The sequence below is a fragment of the Heterocephalus glaber genome, unplaced genomic scaffold (assembly GCF_053883595.1).
Source record: "Heterocephalus glaber isolate CG9 unplaced genomic scaffold, H.glaber_assembly_v1.0 deba00001719, whole genome shotgun sequence".
Classification (NCBI taxonomy): Eukaryota; Metazoa; Chordata; class Mammalia; order Rodentia; family Bathyergidae; genus Heterocephalus; species Heterocephalus glaber.
Genome location: NW_028258432.1, coordinates 3,057,036 through 3,082,449, shown reverse-complemented (window position 1 = coordinate 3,082,449; position 25,414 = coordinate 3,057,036). Strand labels below are relative to the sequence as shown.

General features: G+C 41.2%; 1 protein-coding gene and 1 long non-coding RNA gene across 11 annotated transcripts in view; one reads left to right on the top strand and one right to left on the bottom strand.

Annotated features, from left to right (window-relative positions):
- Nucleotides 1–99: 99 nt before the first annotated feature.
- On the bottom strand, nt 100–5,738 carry LOC106010238 (uncharacterized). The gene is made up of 2 exons (XR_002386184.2): nt 1,502–5,738; nt 100–480 (listed from the first exon to the last, which is right to left on the bottom strand). It is a non-coding gene; the product is annotated as an uncharacterized LOC106010238 (long non-coding RNA).
- Nucleotides 5,739–6,224: 486 nt separating this feature from the next.
- LOC101702786 (zDHHC palmitoyltransferase 20) overlaps nt 6,225–25,414 on the top strand; it is a 67,747-nt gene continuing 48,557 nt past the window's right edge. For 5 of the 10 annotated variants that reach the window (XR_002386181.2, XR_015446622.1, XR_002386179.2 and 2 more), the window contains exon 1: nt 6,244–6,563. Coding sequence is in view for 5 of the 10 variants with exons in the window: in XM_004854860.4 (XP_004854917.2) it covers nt 6,248–6,563 (316 nt within the window). In the remaining 5 variants the exon portion in view is untranslated. Of the gene's footprint in view, nt 6,564–25,414 lie in introns of all 10 variants that reach the window. The other 5 variants (XM_013075839.3, XM_087199462.1, XR_002386182.2 and 2 more) reach the window with 5 other exon arrangements.

Sequence of the window (25,414 nt, the reverse complement as noted above, 5' to 3'; positions counted from 1 at the left end):
TAGCCTGAGCTACATAGTGAGTTCAAGGCCAGCCTGAACTACATAGTGAGATCCCATCTCACAAAACAAAACAATAAAGATAAAATAAAAAGCTTATGGTCTATGGAAACTGACTATTTTTAATGAATAACCATACACAGAAGCACCTAGGGAGATCATACAGGGATTTGGCAAAACAGCATAGGTGACCGCAAGAACTCTTCCAAATGCAGGTCTCCCCCTCCCCGACAATTTCTCATTCCACATCTGCCCCTCCCAACGTGTGGGGTGGCATTTCCGCTCTGCCTTGGTTTACCAGGAACTTGTCAGTTCTCAGTTCAAAGTGATCTTACAAAGATGTCACAGCAATGGAGCTAGGACAACTCAGTGTTTCCCAAACACATGCTCCCCTCTGGTCATTGACTTCCTTGCCTCCCATATGACTTGTGACATCATTCAACATGGCCGCTGGTGCCGCTGAGTCCAGACTGTCCCTGTAGTCTAAAAGCAAACAGTAACACGTGAGTGGACTAATCAATGAACAGTGGCTAGGAGGCATTCTGGAAAACATACTTCCAGAAATGCAGACGCGATAAACTTAACCAAACCAGAAATTCAGGTATCAAGCAGTAAGCCTGACAAATCTCTGAACTCCCATTTGGGCTGCCTTCCACCAAGGAGGAAACAGACCATTAGAAAGCCATGCAGCAAAACAAGAAAAAATAAAAGAGACAATAAAAGAAACTCGCTGCAGTCAAGGTCCACTGAAGCACATTCAAAGTCATAGAAGAAATTTTACAGAGAAACAATGCTCGCAGTGTCTCAAAGTTCCTCTTCCTTTTTTTTTTTTTTGTACCAGGGATCAAACTCAGGACCTTCTGCTTGTGAGGCAGTCAGAGGCACCCCTAAACTGAAAAGGTTGAACAGATTTCTCCTAGGGGATGGAATTCAATTTCTCTTCCTTTCAGTGTGGCTGGACTTAAGGACTTTTTCCTAATGAATGATGTAGGGAAAGTTTGTACCATCATGGTGGAGACTGGATCTTAACCAAGTGATCAAAGTGAAGAAAGGGGAAACTGAGATTTCAGGTAGAGACTGCACTTGGCCTAGTGATGGAGGTTAACACACAGTATTTGTCTTTCTGTGCCTTTGACCAGTACTTTTCGAAAGTGTTTTTCCATGCAAAACAGGGGAAGGCTAAAAAACAGCAGCTACCTACCAACAGGAGACCGAAAAAACCTGACAGCTAAACACAATGTGAGATCCTGGAAGAGGAAAAAGGACATTGTGGGGAAACTGGTGAAATCTCATTTGGAGCCTGAAGTTTAGTTTAATAGTGTACTCAGGTTAATTTCTTAATTTTGATAAATACATCATGGCTAAGTAAGATGATATTTGGGGGTGGGGGGAGGCGCTACAGAAACTCTGCACTATTTTTCTAGTTCTTTGATAAATCTAAACTTTCAAAATAAAAAGATTTAAAAAGAAAAGGAAAACTAAACCAGCATATGCTGGGACCCACCTTTACTAGCACACCTAGTATTTTAGCTGTGTAAACAACAGGAAGTAAGGATATTACTTTTACATTCAGCAAAGTCATGGTGGGAGAGGAGAGATTCCAGGGAATTCCGGACAAAGCCAGCGCTGAAGGCGGGAGAGGAGGAGGACTGCGAGTAGGAAGGCAGCAAGCCCGCAGGCTCTTTGAAGTGATGATAAATCTCGGGGTGTTCAGCAGACTGGATTTTCTAAAGATTCACTCTAACTGTGGTCTGGAGGAGAACAGAAAACAAGACAGAACACAGCTAGCCACTGGCCCTGTTCCCCAGTGCAGGTGATTAAACTGTTGTGGAGGGGCTGGAGGAACGAATGGCGCACACTGGAGGAGTGTCACAGTGGGGAGTGTCACAGTGGGGAGTGTGGGCGGGAAGCTTTGATGGGTGGACAAGAAAGGTTAAATGAGGGAGGAAAAAAGATCCCTGGCCACCAGCAACGCCTCTGCTTTCGGGTGTGTTTCCCAGCTTCTTCTCTAGTCCTGTGGGCAACGTGAAGCAGGAAACTGCAGTCATCTAGGGCATCCTGATCTACTAGCACTGCAGGCTTCTGCAGATTACCTGATGCATAAACAGAATAAAAAACCTTAGTGGAAGCCTTTTCCTTCTTATCCCAGGCTTCATGTATGCCAGGCAAGGGCTACTTCCCCTTACTACTGATATATCACCATCAGCCCCCAGAGAATTCTTTGATGGCCTGTTTCCAGGAAGCGGGTGAGAGGTCAGAAAAACCTTTTTCTTTCTGCTGTTTTCTTAGCTGCAGAGGTGCCATACTGCAGGGTCCTGAACCCCATCAGTAGAAATAGGGAAACATGGTTTTGGGGTTTTTTGCATGCTAGGCAAGGACTCTACCACAGACCCACACCCCCAGCCCTCATGATTTTGGTTTATTCCTAAGTTTCAGCCACTTGCCACACTTTAATGGGTTGAGATAGTCAAACCCTGTGGTAAAAGCCATCCTCACTGCAGAGGAAGTTACTGTGTGGGCCGAGGAGCTAAGTTCTTCCTCTTCTGCAGTGCCCAGACTAGAATTTGTCTAATTTTTAATTTAACAACACTTTTTATTTTGAAGAATTTTGTGTGTGTGATGCCCCAGATAAAACAAGCACTCTACCACTGAGCTACACCCTCATCTATTATAAAGACTTCTGAATGGTTTTCAAATTCCTTGTTTTTCCATTTCTTTCTACTAGTTTCAAAATTTCATGTTCTTTTTAGATGGAATTTATTCCTTCTACTTACCTCTTTGGGCACGCATGCCAAATTGTTTTAAAAATCTGTCAGACTGCTTCCCATATTTTATTTTATATGAATTCAAATTCTGATTATTGATGTTTATTTGGATCCCTTCTTAGTATAAGATTTCTTCGTGTGCTTTGAAATTATGGTTTAATTTTTAAAACTTTCTATTTTGTCATTCTTTGCATAACTGTATCTATGTGATTTCCATAGCCCTTAAGGCTTCATAGCTGCCTCTATTTGAGATCCGTCCTCTCTGGTCCTCAGTCCAGAACTAGAATTTAAAATAGTAGAGGTTCCTGACTGGTGATTATAGTAGGGGAAGCCAGAAATCAGTTACCAGGCCAGCTGGCAGCTTGGTTCACTCCTGCACTCTTCTAGTTTCATTAAAAGTCATGATCCTACAGATCAATCAGCCCCTTTTTTCTGTTTCCTTTGTTGGGATAGGGGGAACATACTGGTCAGGGATGGGGGACAGACCGTATTTGTCATTCAGGTGCAAGTTCATAGTGGCCTAAACTTGGGTGTTGGCAAGAGAAGGTGATAAGAAAGCTGCTTAGAACTTCAGAACAGCTCTGCTAAACCAACTTCCCAAAAGTATCAGTGGTAAATGAAAATGGAAACCCAAAAAGACAAAGGAGTTCAACCCTCATCCCCAACCACTATGGTCCCCATCCTCCAACAAAGGGAACAGAAAAATGTGTGCCTCTAGACTTTCTTTCTCCTAATTCATTCTTCCTAGGATGGCCAGAATGTTATGGCCAGCCATGATCACCATGACTGTCATAAGATGTAATTCTGCTCACATCCTGACCCTGAATACAGTCTTTAAGGGATTCCCTGTTGTCACAATCATTTTAAAAGATGAAGGGAAATCACTGACCCAACATGGAAAAGGAAAGGAAGGAAGGGGTTTAGGATACTGGCTCCTATTGCTTTTAGTCAAAACAACATTAACTCTTTGTCTCAGGAACTGAAGAAACATTCTCAAAACAATGAAATGTTACTACCTCCTCAAAAACGTGTTGCCTTAGTTCTATTCTCTTCGCTGGGACAAAATACCTGACAACCGCAAGTTAAGGGAGGAAAGGTTTATTTTGGCTCCCAGTTTGTAGAGATTTCAGTTTATAGTCAGCCGACTCTAAGGCCAGGCAGCATGGCAGAGGGACATTGCAGAAGAGAAACAGTCATGGCAGGGTAGGGAGGAGGCAGCAAGCATCGAGCAACAAATGCCTTCTTTCTGTCCTTTGGGTGGTGCCACCCACATCCAGAGTGAGGCACCCTTAATCCCAGAATCACACCCTAGATCCAGCCAGCTCTGAAAGGCCCCACCTATGAGTGCATGAGGCTTTAGGGGGACATCTAGATACAAGCCATAACATGTGCTTTCACTAGAATGACTTCAGGACAAGGAAAGAGATCAGAAATGTTTTCTAGAAAGTCAACACATTATTTGCACATGTAACAGTCATTTAGAAATCAGGAATTACTGTGATCTGGTTGGGGCTTGATAGGAAGAACAGCTGGAACCTTCAAATATCCATTCAAAAATTACTTGCTAAATATTCCCTACCTTCACTGCCTAGTCGGGGAAAACAGGGTGTCTAAGAAATACTTTCTACCTTCAAGAACCTTACAAGGTGGTAGGCAAGGTGACTCATTTCAATTAGAATCAACACTATATTCACTGTGTGGTGTCCACACAAAAGATACACTATTACAACCTACTAATTCAGAATGTGCCCTTATTTAGAAAGAGGGTCATGATGGATGTTAACTAGCAAACATGAGGTCAGACTGGAGTAGGGCAGACTCTTAATCCAGTATGAGAAGATGAACAGAGACGGACACAGAAAAGAATGCCAGGTGACAGTGGAGGCAGAGATTGGAGTGATGCAGCTGAAAGCCACAGACTGATGGCCACCAAGAAAAGCAAGCAAGGAGCAAGGAAGACTTCTCCCTACAGGTTTCAAAGGGAGCACGAGCTTTCCAACATCCTGATTTAGGACTTCTGGCTTCCAGAATCACGAGACAATACATTTCTGGTGTTTTAAGTCCCTAGTCTGTGGTACTCTGGTATAGCAGCCCTAGGAAATTAATGTTATAACTCACTTTATAGCTACTGTCAAGAACAAATGGTGTAGCAAACAGAAATTATGTCCAGATGACACGGACCTTGTAGAGGACATAGCATTTGTGTTGAGCTTTAGGAACGCAATTCTGATACATGAAGGAAAAGGGTTATACGTTCTTCCATAACAATCTAAATTCCATCTTGATCCCTAAACTTTCTAATCAGTCTCTCTGGAAAACACGCTCAGAACTGAGGGTCAACTCTGCCACCAAGATTTTTAAGGTGTAAAATTGGGGAGAACAGTATGTTTTACACAGGCTCTATTACTTCAACCAGTAGCATACGATGGCTAAATATTATTTGCTTTTCCTACCACTATATCACAGTATAAAAAGGGGACTCTTCTGGATACTTGAGTGAGCAATAACTAATTAAAATTTCAGTCTAACTCTGTAGTAGCAGGAACTGGTAATAAGAATGCTGTCTGAGCTGGGTATTGTGGTGCATGCCTGTAATCCCAGCACTCTGGAAGGCTGAGGCAGGAGGACCATAAATTTGACCTCAAGCTGGACAATTTAGCCAGACCCTGTCTCAAAACAAAAAAGGGGTGGGGATATAGCTCGGTGTGAAGGAATGCTGTCTGGAATTATTTTTAATCCCTTTGACCTTGTATTATGATGTCTTCACAGTGATGCTTCTAGGTTCCACTGTGATTACAGTTATTGCTTAGCAATCTTCAGCTGTAAATAAATTCTTGAAATTTCAGCAGCCGTTTGGGGGGAAGGGCGAAGGGAAAGAGCCATTTACAAGCTCCCCTTCCCACAACTCAACCTTAAGAGTCGTCTCTTAAATCACACGTGAAATCTACATACCTTTCATCCAAAATCACAGGCACTTACTTACCTGTTAACCTAAAATAAGAGGCAGGGGTAGAAACTCCAGAAATGCCCCGAGACTCACAGGAGGAGCCTAACAACAGTACACGTCATAAGCCCTCACGCTGGGGAGGGGCACGGCCTGGCCACATTTGAAAGAGCGCCCCAGGAGTCAGGAGCCTGCTCACCCCGAGGGAGCGAATGCTGCTCACTGAGCCAGCAGCACTGATTTCCAGGAGGCTCCCTCTCCCCCTTGAGCAACCATCTACAAACGCCACCCCGGCCCTCTCCTCCAGCGGACGTTTGGCCCAGCGGGTTCCCCAGACCTCACCCGCCCTCTCCCTTCTCTCCCCATCTTCCCCCGCCCGCCAGCGTCCAACCTGGCCACACCCCGACCTCAATCCCAGCCCGGCCAGGCCCGCCCCTCCGCCGCAGGAGCCCCGCCCTCCGCCGCGGAAAGCCCCGCCTCCGACGGCGAGGTGCGGCGACGGCCGGCTGCGGCGGGGAAGGCGCGGGGAGAGGGGGGCGGGATGTGGGAAGGGCGCTGGGTCGGGCTGGGCGCCGAGAGAGGCGGAGCCGCCGAGAAGCCGCAGACCTTCGCCCCAAGCAGCTTTTCCTCGGACGCGGAGGAGCCGAGCAAGGAGCCTCCGGGAGCGCCCGCGTCGCCGCCGGGGGCCTGGCGCTACCCTGAGCCGTGGGGCCCGGGACTCAGCCGTCGCCCGCGGAACATGGCGCCCTGGACGCTGTGGCGCTGCTGCCAGCGCGTGGTGGGCTGGGTGCCGGTGCTCTTCATCGCCTTCGTAGTGGCTTGGTCCTACTATGCGTACGTCGTGGAGCTGTGCGTGTGTGAGTACCGGGCCGGGAGCGAGCGCGAGGCCGCGGCGGGTCCGGCAGGCCGCCCTTGCGACCGCGCTTCCTGCGGCCGCTTCGGCGAGGGCGTCCGCGCGCGACGGCGGCTCGGCGGGGCCGGGCGCTTGGGGCGTGCGGCGCCCTGGGGCATCCGGGCTTCGCGATTCGGGGAAAGTGGTCTTCGCGGCCCCCGAAGGGTCGGCCTCGGACCCCGGTGTTACTGGCCCATTTTAAAGATCATCTATTCTCAGTCTGCGTCTTGGGACTTCTACAAAGTGTTTTGAAGACGGAAGGGGAGGACGACACCTAGAACGAGTCCTCTTTTCTGGGCTGTTTGTGATGGAAGTGTTTGGGTAGACCTTCAGTTTTGGAGTCGTTTTATGTGTGCGCCTTCCATTTCTGGTCATTTAATAATTTAACGACCTGTTCCCCTGATTCCCTGGAATAAAAGACTGGCATTGCAGTACACTTCAAGGATTTAATATGCTGGTTTGGACAGGCTCTCTTTAAGATTGAAGGAAATTGGTTGTCCTCGGGCTGTTACTGTGTGTGTGATTTTTTTTGTTTTTGTTTTTGCTTTTTTTAACACAGGGTCTCGTTAAGTTCAGGCTGGCCTTGAACTCACTGTGTAGCTCAGGCTGGCCCGCAACACCCAGCGATCTTCCTGCCTCAGTCTCCCAAGGCCTGGGACTAAGTGCACCACCGGGCCAGGCTTATGTGTGTGACAGCGAACAGGTGCTCCAGAATTGCTCTATCTTAGGTGAATTGTTTATAGGCTTTGAGTATGTATTTCACACTTAGACTGGCCTCCTCGGGCTAGGCTTTTAAATTATAAATTTGCTACCTTTTTTGTTTGTTTTTTGTTTTGTTTTTGCCTGTGCTGGGGATTAAACCTTCTCACTGAACTACATTCCCAGTACCACCGCTTTCAAAAAACTTCCTTTAGGAGATCTTGCTAAATCAGTCAATTGTCCAGCCCGGGCTTCTGCCTCATCTTCCAGAGTGGTGGGATTACAGGCATGGGCCACTGCACCCGACAAGACTAATTATACTTAAATTAACTTTATTATTTTTCGGAAACGTTCATGATTAATTTATTCTGGGCCCACCGGCAAGTTGAGGATAGTTTTCCTCTAAATTAAAAGTTCTAAGCCAAGTAAAGCTGGATGTGGTGGTGCATACCTGTAATCCCAGCACTTTGGGAGGTTTGAGGCCAGCTGACATTGGTGAGACCCTATCTCAAAAAAAATTTTTCATTCTTTTGTATATCAAAATGTTTGCTGAATATGGTGTTTGAATTGATTAGAACTGGCGAGATTTAGATATTTCTTGAGGCTATTTGTGGAAAGTGATAGATCACAGATTCTCATCAATTTATTATAACACCTCTCTTATTTACTCTCAAGTGGGCATTTATTCCAAAAGTTATTTCTGTCAGAAATGGTTTCTACCCTATTCTGATTCTCAGTGTTTTTGATGTAAAGCTTCTGAAGGAACGTTAAAAATATGTTTTATGTTCAGATTGTACAGCTTAACCAGTAGATTTTTTTTTGTTAAAGAGTATCAACAAGGTGATACCAAACAATGCTGTGAAAAGTTTTAAACTGTTCTTGATTTCTTCTATCCCTTTAAATAAAGGGAAATGGACATGAGTTGAGTATCCTATGCTAGTAGGGGTAGGCAGGATATTTCCTTTCCTCTGTTGAATTCTCCCATTATCTCAGCACAGTTGTCTACAGACACGGGAAGTGAGGCTGAACCATCGGTCCCTTGGTTAGGTCACTTGATTATTAAAACACATCTTTCCACTCTTCTGTGTCACTTTTAGTGAGCCACACTCATTGGAACTGTAGTCTTTTGATCTATAATGGGGTGAGGAGTTAAAGTGTGCAGCTCCTGGCACTTACTGAGGCTTTAGGTGCATCATTTAGCGATCATATCCTAGGATTTTTATTAAGTTAAAACATTCTGCAACAATTAAAGTCTAGTGTTTGGCAATTTTAAAATATTCATAAAAGCTATATTTCCATATTATCTGATTTTAACTGAAAGTGGGGTTTTTTGGTCCTGGAAATTGAACTCAGGACCTTGTGCCACTGAGCTAAATCCCTGGCCTGTAACTGAAAGTATTTTAATGATTGAATACACCATTATGCTCAACTTTATATAATCTAGTAACACTGTAGACCTCCCAGATTCTCTCTAGAATCTTTTGAACTCATGTATATTTATGATTTTATAAGTATTGACCATCCCACTGAAATATATAGATACATAGCTTTTTAAGAAGATTTTTTTTTTTTCTGGTACCAGGAGTTGAACTCAGGACCTTGCGCTTGTGAGCCAGGTGCAGCACCAATGAGCTAAAATTCCTGGTCCTAAGAGGATTTTAAATTAAGGGAAATGTGAATTTTGTTGGAAGTGCAATTTTAATAAGTTTTACAGAATTATCTTAGTTTCTGGTGTTCCTTATTAAAAACTAGAAGGAAAAGAGCATCATAGTTATATCTTCATAGGTATATATAAATTTAATCCGAATAGTAACCCCTTAAAGTTAAGTACTGTAGTTTGCCTAGGGTGTTAAGGCCAGTAACTAGCATAACCCAAGTGATTTGGCTCCAGAGCCTATGTTTTTAAGGCTAACTACTGGGCAATGAATAACTAGTCTGCTTGGTTACCCTAATCTGGACACGCAAGGCAGATTTCAGTTCTGTGTCTTTAAAATGTTTTCTTCCAAAAGGCAGTAGCAGAAATTCATAGATCTGTCAGACCCACAGTAGGGTCTCAGTCATTTGATCTAATTGTCATCAAGAGGCCTTCATTCTATTGTAGTCTTTAACTTTTTTTTTTTTTTCTAACTTCTTAATTTTGTTACTATACACATGCACCACCACCACCACCCTTTTGGGACAAATATGAGGACCATCTTATTAGAGGTGATGCAGAGAAGTGAAGATTAAACAGTTAATAATATTGATCCTTGGTTTTCAATTAGACTTAAATTCCCCTTTGGTTTTTCTTCTCCAAAGCTGTTACTTGAAAATGCTAATTGAACAACTTTTCCCCTTTAGTCAGTATGGTTTTTTGGGGGTTTTTTTGCGGGGGGACCGGGGATCAAACTCAGGTCCTTGCAGTTGCAAGGCAGGCATGGTGCCAGAGCTAAATCCCTGGCTGCAGTATGGTTATTTTTAAGGAACATTTCCAGGTTTTTACCAAAATACCTGTTACTCAGGTCATTTTGAACTATTAATGGTAAACATGTATCTCTTCTTTACCATTTACAACATTAATTTAGAACTTAGAGTCCTTGCACGCACAAGGTCCTGAGTTTGATCCCTGGTACCACACACACACAAAAAAAAAAAACCGTAGAGAATTTTTACTTTCTTTTTTTTTTTGGTACCGGGGATCGAACTCGGGTCCTTCCGCTTGCAAAGCACGCGGTGAAACCACTGAGCTAGATCCCCGGCCCCCGTAGAGAATTTTTAAAGGTGACCAAACTCAGTGACAGGGAACCTTTTAGAGCTTGCAGTGATGATAGCCAGCTTTGGCAGTCGAGCCAACCAGCACCACTGACCTAACTCAATTCCTTTCTCTTCCTTTTAGGGAAACTTGCTGCTCAGAAGAGCTGTATGGTTTTCCAAGGATGAATATGTCTTCTCTTTTTCAGATAGAAATATGTACAGTAGAAATACAACCTTGTGTATCCTTGATACACAACTTCAAATTTAGACTGAGACAAGAAAAACATGATCATTGAGCACACTGTTGACATCATTGATTTCAAAGGTTTGGGTTTTTTTTTTCTTGAGTTTTTGAGACAGGGTCTCGCTATGTAGTCCAGGCTGGCCTTGAACTGTGTAGCCCAGGCTAACCTGAACTCCCAGTGATCCTCCTGCCTCAGCCTCCTGAGTGCTGGGATTTCAGGTGTGTGCCATCACACCCGGCTTGAAGTGTTTGTTGATCTCACAAGAACCAGCTTGACTAATTTCGCTCTATTGTTTTTCTTTTTTATTTCACTGATTTCTTGTCCAGTCTTTATTGTTTTGTTTTGGACTTAAGTTATTCTTTTTTCTAATTTTTTTTTTTGGGGGGGGGCGGGTACCAGGGATGGAACTTAGGACCTTGTGTGCTTTCAAAGCAGGTGCCGGAACCACTGAGCTAAATCCCCAACTCTCTTTTTTCTAATTTCTTAATGTGGAAACCAGCATCAATGATTTTGAGCCCTAATATAGGTGTTTACTCCTACAGACCTATCCCTAAAAACTGATTTATTCCTGTCTGTCAATTTTGATATGTTGTGTTTTCATTTTCTCTCAATTCAGATTATTTTAAAATTTCACTTAGGATTTCATCTTTGATCCCATGGGTATTTCAGAAGTATGCTATTTAATTTCCAGTTATTTGTGAAGATTTTCCAGGTAGCTTTCTGTTACACTTTTCAGATTTAATTCCATATAGTCAGGTGATCAAAAAAAAATTTCTTTTCTTTTGGCTTGGGCTCTGACTGCTTTGTCCAGGCTGCTCTTGAACTCCTCTGGGCTCAAGCTATTCACCAGCCCACCTCCCTGGTAGCTGAGACTTCAGGTGTATGCTACCACACTCAGCTCAGAGAACATGCCTTGTATGACAAAAATTCTTTAAAATGTATTCAGGCTTGTTTTGTGGCCCAGAATGTGATGTGGATTGTTTTGTTGTTTTACTTTGTTTTTGCATTATTGGGCCTTCACACTGAGCTACATCCCCAGCCCCTTTAATTTAAAAACGTTTTTTTCATACAGGGTCTCCCTAAGTCATTAAGTTGTTTTGGCAGTACTCAAATTTACAGTCCTCTGGCCTCAGCCTCTTAGAGTACTGGGATTATAATTATGTGCCCCCACACATTGAGTAAGTGTTCTGTTTTGACAGTGTGCCACGTGCGCACAGTGTATTCTGCACAAAAATGTATTCTGTAATCAGCAGTGTGTTTTGCTGCTTGTTGCTAGGTAGAGTGTTTGATTATGTCGTAATGGTTCATAAATATCATTTAAGGCAAGTTGGTAGTATGTTCAGGTCTTCTACATGCTTGCTTTTCTATTCATTATTTAAATTACTGAGAGGTGTGGCTGTCACTGTGTACTTCTCCTTGTACATCTGTCAGTTTCTGCATCATGCATAAAATGTTTAGGATGGTTCCGTCCTTTTAATGAATTGACCCCTTTATCATTATGAAATGACTTTTATTGTCCCTGGCAAATATCATTTGCTCTGAAACCTAATTTGGCAGATAATACATTACTTTTCCTTTTAATTAGTGCTAACATGGTATGTGTTTCTCTGTCCTTTTACTTTTAACCTGTTTATGTCATTATAGTTAAAAGTATGTTTCTCTCATGCAGGATATATTTGAGTCTTTTAATCTAATCTGATAATCTTGGGCTTTTAATTGGGATGTTTTGGTTGTTTATATTTGATACGGTTACCTTTAAACCTATCATTTTCCATTTTCTAATTTGTCCTGTTCTTTGTTTCTTTTTCTTCTTTTTCTGTCTTTTTTGTTTTATTTTTATTTTTTTGGTCCCGGGGATCGAACTCAGGTCCTTGCTTTTGCGAGGCAGGCAGTGAAACCACTGAGCTGAATCCCCGGCCCTGTGTCTTTCTTGAATTAATCAATTTTAATTGATTTAAATTTGGATAAAAATTCAGTCTATTTTGTTGGTTTATTACCTGTAATTTGTTTTGTTATTTTAGTGATTGCTTCAGGGTTTATAGCATATATCTTTAACTTATGATAGTCTACCTTAAGGTTATGTATCTTTTCACATACAGTTCCTTATATAAAAGTGTATTTCCATTTCTCCCTTCTCAGTCTTCATGTGTTTTTTTCTAAACCTCACACTGTATTACTGTTATTTTGTTTAAACAGTTATATCTTGAAAAGATTGAAATAATAAAGGCAAATCTTATGTATTTACTCCGGTAGTAAGCAGTTCTAATGCCTTTCCTTCCTTTTTATTGATCCTTATTTCCATTTGGCATTGTTACCTTCTGCTTTAAGAGGTTCCTTTAACATTTGTTGTAGTTCAGGTGAGCAAGAGATGAATCATTTTAGCTCTGGTCCCTAACTTTTGCCTTTTTTGTTTGGTAGTACCGGGGATTGAAGGAAGGGCTTTCACACTGAGCTACATCCTAAGCCCTTTAGAAAAAATTTTTTTTTAAATTTTGAGACAGTATCACTAAGTTACTTAGGGGTCCAGGCTGGGCTTGTATTTGTGACCCCTCTCTCCAGCCTCAGAGTGTTGGGATTACAGGCTTGTGCTACCCCAGCTGTTTGTTTTGCTTTTGTTGTTGCAGTGCTGAGGACTGAACATAGATCTTACACACATTAGGCAAGCACGGTGCCATATGTCCAGCCCTATTTTTTACAAAATAACTAATGGTATAATTCACATATAAAAAAATTTTTTTTTTTGGTACCAGGGATCAAACCCAGGTCCTTGTGCTTGCGTAACAGGTGGCTAAACCACTGAGCTAAATCCCTGGCCCCAAATAACTTTTTTTTGGTACCAGGGATCAAACTCGGGACCTTGGGCTTGCGAGGCAGATGGCAGAACCACTGAGCTAAATTCCCGGCCCTCCCATATAAAATTTAAAATGTACAGTGTACTGTAACTCTAGCATGGAGGGAGACTGAGGCAGGAGAGTCATAGGTTCAGGGCCTGCCTGGGCAACTTAGTGAAACCCTGTCTCAAAAATAAAAAGGCCCTGGTGCTGGGGATTTAGCTCAGTGGTACTGCTGCCTGCCTCGAAAGCACAGCGTCCTGAGTTCTATCTATCCTCGGTACCAAAAAATAAAATAAAATAAAATAAAATGGCCCTGAGTTCAATCCCCAGTTCTAGGAGAAAAAAATGTACACTTAAAGATTTTTAATAAATTTACCAACATGTAGAGTCATCACAAGAATCCATTTAGAAAATTTCCGTCACCCCATTAAGATCCCTCAAGCTCATTCACGGTTACTCCTTCTCTCCCCCAGCCCAAGGCGACCACTAATCCATGTTCTATCTTCATATGCCTTTTTTGTATATCTCCTACAAATACAGTGATACAATATTTGTGTCTGGTGTCTTTTACATAGAATAGGTTTTTCTTTGGGGCAGGGGGGTTTGTTTTTGAGACAGAGTCTCATTTTGTAGTTCAGGCTGACCTTGAACTTAACTATGTAGCCCTGACTGGCCTCAAACTCACAGTAATCCTCCTGCCTCAGCCTTCCAGAGTTCTAGGATTACAGGCATGCACCATCACAGTGGTTCTTTATATAGCATAATATTTTTGAGGTTCATCCATGTTGTAGTGTGTAAATAGATACTTCCTTACATTTTTAAGGACTTAAATAATCCTGCTTAAAGATTTATGGTATAAATTCTGTTGATCTTTTTACCCATTAGAAAGCCTACTGCTAGTAGATGTACAATTAATATATATTAAATTGAGTGGAACTATACTTGTGTAAAAACTCCTTTAAATCATATTTAAATATTAGAACACAGGAACATCCAGAAAAATAATACTAATTACAGTTGCAAAATATATATTTTGTAGTCTTTGGTGTTAAAAGCTATGTGATATGGCTTATTGGTTCTCCACTTTTTGAATTATGAAACAGTTCTTTGAAATTAAGCTAACATTGTTTTTAAAAATGTGATTCCTCAGATCTTGTTCCTAGTAGTTGGCATAATTATAGAAAAAGTTTTAAAATGTGAATTTGAATTTTTTAAACAACCTTATAAATTTTGGTCTTTTCTATCTTATATGGTAGAATGTAGTAGTTTTCCTGATAACATGCCTCTTTTTTGGGGTCCAGGGATCGAACTCAGGACCTTGGGGTTGCAAGGCAGGCACCTGAACCACTGAGCTAAATCCCCGGCCCATGCCTTTTTAAAGATACCATCTCTTGGGCTGGGGATTTAGCTCAGCAGCACTGCACTTGCCTCACAAGTGCAAGGTCTTGAGTTTGATTCCTGATACCAAGGAAAAAGATACAATCTCTTCCAATACTTTATTGCACTCAGAGTCTTTTCACTGAGCCACATCCTCGTTCCTTTTTAAATTTTTGAGACACAGTTTTGCTAAGTCACTAAATTGACTAGGTTGGGCTCAAACTTTGCATCCTCCTGTCACAGTCTCCCGGAATGCTAGGATTACAGGTGTGTAGCACTTTGCAAACCTCTTTTTCTTTCTTTCTTTTTTTTTTTGCATTTTACAGTTACCATGACCATGCCCCTCTTTTTTCATTTTATTAGTACATTTGCAGTACATAATGATTACATTCACTGTGGGGAGTTGGTACATGTACATGGCATGTCTTCTTTCTACTTCTCCTTCTGTCTGCCCTATCCTTCCATCTCTTTTTTGGAGTTTTTTGTTGTTGTTGTTGTTACCTGGGATCGAACTCGGGTCCTTGCACTTGCTCAGCAGGCTTCGAAACCATTGAGCTAAGTCCCCAGCCCTGTCCTTCTATCTTTTGATCCCCTTCTCTAAACCAGATCTATCTCCCTGTTTTTTATTATCTATCTTGTATTTTACTCTTCCAATTTCTGTTTTTGAAGAAAAAGTTTTTTCTTACAGTTAATAGTGAATTGATCTGTGTTGGTATTTTCTGTTGCTAAGGTCATAAAAATCTGGTTTGAGATAGTTCTACAAGTGTATATCTTAAAAAACCTAAGTCCAAAAGAACAAAACGGTCTTCTGTAATTTTTCTACATGAACTGAACCTTCTTTGGGGCTTGCACTGCTTCCCCGCGCCCCTGCATTGCTAGGACTCAAACCATCCAGGGACTTATATATGTAAAGCAAGTACTTTATCACTGAGTTACATTCATACCAGCCCCTTCTCTGTTTTCTTGAAAGACAAGAGATGTGCGCCGCCTGCTGCGTAAGTGCAAGGACCCGAGTTCAATCCCTGGTACCAAAAAAAAAAGAAAGAAAGACAAGAGATGTGGAAGGAAATGGTAGACAGCTAGAAATGGAATCAGACTATTTGGAATAAGAATATGCCTTAGTCCTGCATATAAAAATAAGCTTTGCTTCTACCCTAGCCACTTTCACTTTATGGCAATGAAGTGTAATAGCAGTTTGATTCCAGACTCTTTCATTGCTAATAGGTACCTCAGACTTAATATTTTCAAAATACACTCTTGATTTTGTTTTTTTCTTCTGGCCTTGCTGTTGTGTCCTTCCAGTTCCTTGAGTGGAAAGTCATTCCACATTTAATTAATCAGCAGATCTTGTTAGGTGTACCAAAGTCCAGCTGCTTCTACTACACCACTGCAGTTATGCTTCTTCAAGCTGTAAATCTCTGCCTTGTGTAACAGATTGAAAGACATGGTCACAATAATTTGCACCTCCTGTCATCAAAGGTAGTCTTTCCGCATACACTGAGTCTGAGCCTTGTGCTTGCTTAGGTGGAAGTGACGTGCAGTGCCTTGTGACTTAAGCCTCAGGTTCTGGATGGCTAAGCCTCCAGACACTGTGTTTTTCTACCCTAGCTCTTTTTGGACATTCTGGTCAGCACATAAGGGAGTCCTGGCTGAACTTCTGAGAGACCACATGGATAGAGAGGCCCAGCCAAGAGCCTACTCTTGTCAGCATTTGATTCCATAGAACCCAACCTGAGACAAGTATTTTAGGGAGAAACACTGTAAATAATCTGTTCCTTTTTACTTTCACCATTTTTTTTAGCATTCTTTGAGGTTACTTCCTTGAAACAGTTTTTACTAGTTGCTAAATGTGGTTTTTTAATTCCATCGTGTTTCTTCCACGTTTGTTAGAATTCTACTGTAAGGAATAGTTTATCTTTTTACCTATCTATGAAATGATTCATTTGTTTACATCAGGATGCAGTCATGGATTCTTTTTTATGGGCTGTAATTTTTAACATTTATTTTGTTGCCCAAATTGTCCCAAATTTGGTCCCTTTCATCTACTTTTTGTATCCTTTTGAGAGATTCCCTTCATTTTATACTATTTTCTTAGTGGCAGCCACATTTCTCACACTCATCTGGTATTATTCTTGTCCCTGGAATTGGCCGTTTCCAAATGGACCAAACATGAATTTTAAGAAAATGAAAACATCCAAGCCTTAGAAGAAGACATGAATGGTTGATCTTAAAATAAGAGAGTAATGAAAGCCTCCAACTCTTGCCAAACCCACTACAAAAGAAAAAATTAATAAAATCACAAAAAATAGATACAGTTCACAGAGCTAGTTCATGGAGAAAATTATGAAAATGGCTCATAAACATATGAAAAGATACTTATACTTAAACATGCAAGGTAAAATTACTCTGCAATACAGAAAGCTTGAAAACACTACTGGGTAAATATCAGAGAAATGGACAATCGCATGTGTGGCTTGAAAGAGTATAAAAGCCAAATAATAGGGATTTGGGGAAACGCTAAAATACAGCAGATGTATTTACTTTTGGTCTGTAATTTTGCTGTTAGGAATCTACACTGGAGATAACCTTGTTTCTGTGTTATTTGTAGAAGTTTATTTATTGCCGCATAGTAATAGCAAAGGATTGGAGACAGCCCAAATGTCTTACCAGTAGAAGCTTGATAGTAAAACTGAATACCCACACAGTGGAATACTGTGCGGTGCTTAAAAAAATAACAGCTGTCTCCGTGTACGAATATGTAGTGATTTCTAGAATTTGTAGAACATTTCACAAGCATCTTGCCTGGTCTTTGTAAAAAGTCCACCTTCAATCGGCCAGGGATGTAGCTTAGTGGTACAGTGGCTGCCTGGCAAGCATGAGGCCCTGAGTTCAATTCCCAGTACAAAAAAAAAAGTCACGTCCAAGCAGTGTGTGGTGGCACATCCCTTAATCCCAGCATTCTGGGAAATTGAGGAAAGAGGGTTATAAGTCTGAGTCCAGCTTGGTAATTTAACGACCTGACTAGACAGTCTCCAAATAAAAAATAAGAGAAGGGCTGGGGATGTAGCTCAGTGCAGAGGCTCTGGGTTCAATCTCCAGCACCAACCCCCCCCCCCCCAAAATCAACTTAATATGAGAATTTGGGGAAGGTGATTTTTTTATTCACCCAAATCCCTGTAAAAATAGAACTTGAATGGTACCTGTAGCAAAACCAGTTTGCTGGAGAATGAACCTCAGACAACCAAATTGACCACAGAGATAGAATTTAAATTCTGGTATGAACCTTAAATGTTTTCTTCTAGATCCAAGAATAAATGAAAAAAAAAAATTTTCTTTTGAGACAGTGTCTCACTATGTAGCCCAGGCTGGCCTTGAAATGGTAATGATCTTCCTGCCTCAGCTTCCTGAGTGCTGGGTTTATAGGTGTGTGCCACCACACTCAGTTCCAGGACTAAAGGATTATGAGGAAGAGAGAATAATGTTATAGTAGGTATAAGCTTTGGTGATACTGATACAGCACAACTTTGAGAGAACAGAGAACATATGTAAAAGAAGTTTTTAAAACTTAATAGCACCATTATTGGTCTCATCTTGAGATTGTTGAATGAACATTATGGCATATTCTAATTTTTGACCTTTGTATCCTTAAGAACAGGAGTCTCAGTACAAAGAAGGAGATATAAATGTCACATCAAAGGTATTAAGAAAAAACCCTGTAGGCTTGAAATTGAATTGAAAGTATTGGTATAAACTTGTGAGTTACTTACATCTTTAAAAAATACAGAGGTAAGAAAGAACAAAACAAAGGCCTGTTGTCAATCATTTAGAACTAAAAAGTGAATTTAGGCTAGGTGTGGTAGAACACACCTGTAATCCTAGCACTGGGGAGACGAGGATCACTGAGGATCACTGTGCGTTTGAGGCCACCCTGGGCTACATAGTGAGTTCAACAGCCTGAACTACACAGTGGACTCTGTCTCTAAAAAACAAACTAAAAAAAGTGAATTTAGCAAGGTCACAGCATATAAGGTCAACAAAACTCAATTGTGTTTCTTAATAATAGCAGAGAATGGGACTGGGAATACTTAATTCAACTCCCAGTACCAAAGAAAAGAAATAATGACAGAACAATAAAAATTCAAAGTTTACAGTATACTGTCAAAACCATGAAATTTTAGGGTTGAAACTGACAAAATATCAGCAAGTTGGGTTCAGCCTCCAGTACTGGAAAAAGAAGGGGGTAGGGGGCCGTGGAATAAGAGGGAGAGAGAAGAAAAGAGAACAGTAATCTTAGTTCCTTACTCAGGGCAGCAGATGCCCATACCATACTTTGCTAATGAAAATACTTACCTTAGTGTAATGGTGGCAGGCTGTGTGTCTCAGTAGCTGTATTGGGGGAATACAGGAAGCAATCCTTGTGTTCACCCACTTGATACAAGGAGCGGCCAGGTTTGTGCACATGTGTCACAGTATCAACAGTTGAGTTTTACCCATGTTATGCACTGTGTCACATTTTTGAGTATTTATAATTTGCTTTTGCTTTTGCTTTTTTTTTTTTTTTGAGACAGGGTCTCCAAATGTGGTTCAGGCTGGCCTTGAACTCACTGTGTAACCTGGGCTGGCCTCAAACTCACGTCAGTCTTCCTGCCTCACCCTCCAGAGTGCTGGGATTATAGGCGTTCGCCAGCATGCCCAGCCCTGATTTTTCTTGTAGAATTAGCCCAATTCAGTACAAAGTCAAATGACAATCCACTTTCAGAATTTTGGGAGGAGGCTGAAAGTGAGTCATCACGTAGCTAAGTGGTTGTGCATACCTGAACAATCCAATGTTAGAACTAGGTCGGAAAATGTCATTAGGTTCTTGCCAGGTGTTAATAAGTTCTTGCCTATTGGACAGAATGTCAACACTGTGATTCAGCGTTGGGAATTGTTTGTAGTGGGTGATATGCTACAAGATGGGTTTTTTTTTTTTGGTACCAGGGATCGAACTTGGGACTTTGCACTTGTGAGGCAGGCAGCAGAACCACTGAGCTACATCCCCAGGCCTACAAGATGTTTTAAAATACCCTAATAATGAAGTACAAGTAAAACATTCTATATGCACCAGTAGTAATACTCAAAAATATATTTATCATGATGCCTTATTATCTGAACTAAAAGCCTCAGTAGGAGGACTTTGTTATTCTAATTGTCAGGATTTATGGAGAAGTGACAGATGTGATGTTGAGATTTTTAGAGCAATAATGGCATTCAAGAGATTTGGTTTCCTTCAAAATTGCCTATGTTTTGATGACAAAAAGACCTGCCAAGAAAGAAGAAAATCCAACAGTTTGGCTGCTCTTCACTTATTTGTTGAAAGCTTTGTTTCAAACTGTTAAGCAATTTACACACTGTCTGAATACATGATAATTGACGAACAACTTATGTCATTTGATGGTTGTTGTAGCTTTTGGCAATATATGCTAAAAAACCTTCCAAATAAGGTATGAAATATATATACTGTGGTAGATGTGAAGACATTTTACACCTTGAATTTAGAAAATTATCCTGGAACTTAACCACCAGGTCTTTATTTGTGCAGTAATAAACTTCATGATGTTGTGAATAGACTTGTTGGCACCTAGTTCAAAAAGTAACCCAAATGTCACATTCAACAGCTGGTTCACTAGTTACTAATTGATGTTACTTTTGCTAAAAGAACACCAGTTGACCAGCTCAGGAACTATTCACAAGACCAAAGTGGAGATTCCCAAAAAAATATTGTGAGTTCACAGCAGAGAAATATATAGTATGGTCTTGGGATTTCAGAAAGACATAACATTAGCCTCCTATATGGTGAGGAAAAACAAAGTAGTATTGATACTGTCAACATTACACTATGATGATGAGTGATCGGTCAAGCATGGTGGCGCACACTTTTAATCCCACTACTTGGGAAGGTGAGGAAGGAGGATCCTGTGAGTTCAAGGTCGGCCTGGGCTACATAGTGAGTTCAAGGCTATCCTGGACTATGTAGGAAGAGCCTGTCTCAAACAAACAACAAAAGATTGATAGTAAATCCATAACACAGATGAAGCCAGAAATGGTCACATTTTACAACAGAACCAAAGGTGGAGTAGATGTTGATTAGTTGTGCAGCAACTGTGATGACACTCAAAACACAAAGTGTTGGCCGATGTTTATGTTTTACTTAGTCCTAGCCATATCAGGCATAAATGATTTCATAGTTCACAAAGAAAATATCAAGCAGAGAATATCATGGAGAAGATTTCTTAGAGGATTAGGACTGGAATTGATAAATGATCAGTTACAGCAGAGGAAGATCAATATGTATCTGCCCAGAGGCTCACGCACACCTGCCCAAGCCAAAAGCCCGCCTGGAAAGGGGCTGCAAGTGCTCACGGGCTTCAGCCAGAGGCCTGCCATACCATCAGCCACGGCCAGGGACCTACCTGGAGAAGGACTGTACAGGCACACAAGCAATACCCAGAGGCTAGGTAGAAATCTTGAAGCCATTGGAGTAGGAAAAGATTTTATGAACAAAACCTCAGTTGCCCATGAACTAGCACAATCAACAAGTGGGATCTCTTCTTACTAAAAAGCTTCTGCACAGCAAGAGGAACCACCAGCAGTGTGAAGAGACAACCCACAAGGTGGGAAAAATTTTCACCAGTGGTCCCTCAGACAAAGGTCTACTATCTAGAATCTATAAGGAACTTAAAAAAATCAGACCTCCCAAATTTAAAGACGCAGTCTAAAAATGAGCATCTGAAATGAACAGACATTTCTCAAAGAAATAGAAATAGCAAATAAACATATGAAAAAATGTTCAACATCACTGGTCATTTAAGAGATGCAAATGAAAAGAAGGGTGAGATTCCACCTCACCTTAGAATGCCTGCTATCATGAAATCGATAACAAATGCTGGCAGGGCTGTGGGGAAAGAGGAACCCTGCTCCACTGCTGGTGGGAGTGCAGACTGGTGCAACCACTGTGGAAACCAGTATGGAGATACCTCAAAGAACTAGGACTGGAAGTCCTAGCTATTCCCCTGCTGGATATCTTCCCCCCAAAATTAAAAGAATCATAGCACAGCGATATATGTGCTCCCATGTTCATAGCAGCACAATTCATGATAACTAAAACTTGGAAACAACCCAATTGCCCATCAACTGGAGACTGGATAAAGAAAATGTGACTTTTTTACAAAATGGAGTATTAGCCACAAAGACTGAGAAACTAGAGACATTTATAGCTAAATGGATCCACATTGAGGTGATACTCTTAACTGAATTAAATAGGACACACGTGTAAATACCGAATGGTTTCTCTAGTATGAGAAACTGCAGGTTTAAATAAGGACTAAAAGGTATAATAGATAATGTGAAATAGGAAGAAAAGGGGCAGAGGGAAAGGGGAAGTGGGAGGGGTAGGGGAAAGGAAAGAAGGGAAGGGAATTAATACGAGGAAAGGAAAAAATGGAAACAAAGTCTTTGTACATAGGGAGGGGTCAAGGGGTTAAAAGGAGAGCCGGGGAAGGGGGAAAAAATAACCAAGATGGATTATATAAAGGTGCTAATTTCCAATGATGAATGTCACTATATTGTATACCTTAAATGTAGCAATAAAATTAATAAAAAAAAAATAAGTATCTGCCCAAAGAACGCCGAAGAATTGTGGAACAGAGTGGTGAACACAGAACCTTCCAAGAAAACAGTGAGAAGAACGTCCTAAAAGAAACAGGAAGAGCAGTAAGATGTCAAATCCGACCTGCCAGGAAAGCAGTACATGCATGCTGTCATTGTGAGTGATACCTTCGTATGGAACATGCTGGGGGTTTGTTGTTGTTGTTGTTTGTGGTACTGGGGATCAAACTCCCGACCGTGTGCTTGTGAGGCAGGCGGCAGCACCACTGAGCTACATCTCTGGCCTGGAATAGGCCGTTGTCATGGGTGAAGACTGCCTGAGGTGTGATAGTTGATTCAGAGACCATTTCTGTGATAGAGTTTTGTGTGTGTTTTCATTGTAGTTCACATGGGGATTTATTTCTTTTGGTTTTTTTAGGGTTTGTAAGTAAAAGATGTTTATTCTAAACTCTTAGCGCATATTAAAAATATAATATTTTGTTGATATTTTATTTTCCTGTTAAGTACACATTGTATATTAAGACTCATAAAATGGAAATAAATAATTAATTAATAGAAATACTCCTAAAAAATAAATGTGGGTGTTATATGCCTTTTGTAATGCTTTTAAAAAATTTACTGTGATACCCCAACTGCAGACCTGTCTAGAATTTACAGAGAATTCATAATGCAGTAGGACAAACAACAAACTGGTCCTAGTGGGACATACCTATAATCCCAACATTTTCTTGAGGCAGGAAGATCACCAGTTTGAGGCCAGCCTGGGCTACATAGTGAGTTAAGACCAACATGAACTATATAGCAGAACTTTGTCTCAAAAAAAGGATAACATGATTTTTTGAAAAGTCCCAACAGGTTAGAACATGTAACTACGTAATCAAAAACAGATAGCTTATAAGCTCATGCTAATATGCTCAACATCATTAGTCATTAGGAAAACACAAAAATACAATGAAGTACCACTATTCATTTTTTGTTGAGAATAAGCAACTATAACTAATAATTGTAGGTGGAAGTACAGAACAATACAGCCACTTTTTTTGTTTGGTACTGGAGATTGAACTTGGGACCTTGCACTTGTGAGGCACAGGGTGGAACCTCTGAGCTAAATCCCTAGCCCCCAGTACAGCCACTTTTGAAAATAATTTGGCTGGGGTCAGGGATTTAGCTCAGTAGTGCCATGCCTGCCTGCCTGGCGAGAGCAAGGTCCTGAGTTTGATCCCTGGTTCTGCAGAAAAAAAGAAAATAATTTGGTTGTTTCTAGTAAAGTTAAACATGCATTTACCAGTAGATCCAGCAATCCTATTCCTAAGTACTTACCCAAGTAATGAAAATACATTTCTGCCCTTGGCTAAAAGCCATGAGTGGCACAACCACCAGCAGTCCCATAGGGGCCGCCCAAGCCCGGTGGAGTTCAGATATTACTACAGTTTGCCCTGGGTGCTGAGCACAGAGCTACAAGGATGCTTACTCTTAGGATTTTAGTCCAATTTCTTTCTATCCCCCTATTTCTCACTTTTAGAATGGTAATGTTTACCCTGTGCCATTTTGTTTTGGAAGTGTTCTGTTATTCTTTTTCTTTTTTTTTTTTTTGAAGGGAGGGGTTTGTTTGTTTGTTAGTTTGTTTTGAGACAGGTTCTTGCTATGTAGTTCAGGCTGGTCCTGAAGTATGTAGCCCAGGCTGCCCTGGAACAGAGCTATTCTCCTGCCTCAGCCTCCCAGTGGTGGGATTTACAGGTATGTGCCACCATCCCCAGCTTTTACTTCCTTTAGCTACGGAAGCTAAGCTTTTTCTTCTTTTAGCTAAGGATTTGCTTTCAGTCTCAGAGGAGACTTTGGAATTGGTCTTTTCGGCAGTGATGGAACTGTTAAGACTTTGTTGACTTAGACTAAATGCATTGTGTATAAAGAGATGACACGAGGGCCAGGGATGTAGCTCAGAGGCACCGCATCTGCCTGGCAAGTGCAAGGTCCTGAGTTCGATCCCCAGTACCAAAAAAGAGAGAGAGCTGGACATGAGTCTTTTGGATGCCTAGGGCAGAATGTTATGGCTCAAATCAAGAATGTTGTCCCATCTCTCCTGCATGGCTTTTGGAAGGTGAGGGAATTCATCCACTGATGTGTTCATAGTTGAATGTGCTGTTGGGAGATGGGGTCTGGTCAGAAGAGGCTGGAGTATGATCCGGAAGGGAGTATCTCTCTCTGTGGCTCCTTTTGATCTCAGTGCTTCCTCACCACCATGACATAAGCAGCTTTCCTCCCCCAGACCCTTCTTCCACCATGTCTTTCCTGCTGTGGAGCCAGCCAGCTATGGACTGAATACTCTAAAAACCTTCACCCAAAATAAACCTCTCTTCCCTTAAGTAGGGGTGTCAGGAATTGTGTCTCAGTGAGTGACTCAGGTAAGTGACTGAGACACCTGCCTTCCCAAGATCTAAGAACACTTTAATTTGAATGAAAAGAAAAAGGAGAGGTGGTGGGTGCCAAAACCAAGATGCCACAGATGTTGGAAGTATCTGACAAAGATTTTAAAGCAGCTGTTTTTTAAATGATTTCACTTGTAATTGAAACATGAAAAAAAATAGAAATCTCAAAGAAATGGAAGACATTTTAAAACTAAAAAGTACAATAGCCAAAATTGTAAAAGTCTGCTTGACACCACAATGGAAAGAGTAGAGGGACAAGAATCAGTGGACTTGAAAATAGAACAACAGAAAATGCCCAGCCTTAGCAGTAGAGAATAGCCTGAAAAATTAAAACAAAGAGATCATCACTGATCTTTGGGACTATTTCTGAAAGTTCTGACATTTGTGTCATCAGTGTCCCAGGAAGAAAGAAGAGAGTCTGATTGAAAAGACAGTTGAAGAAGTAATAGCTTTGTACCAGTGTGGTAGTGCATACTTGTAAACCCAGCTACTTGCAGGCTCAGGCAGGAGAATTGCAAGTTCAAGGCCAGCGTGGACAAATTAGTGAGATTCTGTTTCAAATTTTTTTTAAAAAGTTGGAAATATTACTCACTGCTCCCTGGATTCAAGCCCTGGTTGGGCAGGGTTGGGGGGAGCTTCAAATTTCCCAGTCTGGGAAAGGATATATTCAGAAAGAATTTAAGCAAACTGAATAAGAAAAACATCAATTTCAAGATACATCATAATCAAACTTCTGAAAACTAAAAACAATGACAAATTTTGGCAGGTAGGTAGGCAGGAAGGAATTTATGCATATTAGTTTTTATACAGCATCATGTTTTATTTAAAATCATTTTTTTTTGACCATTGAGGAAT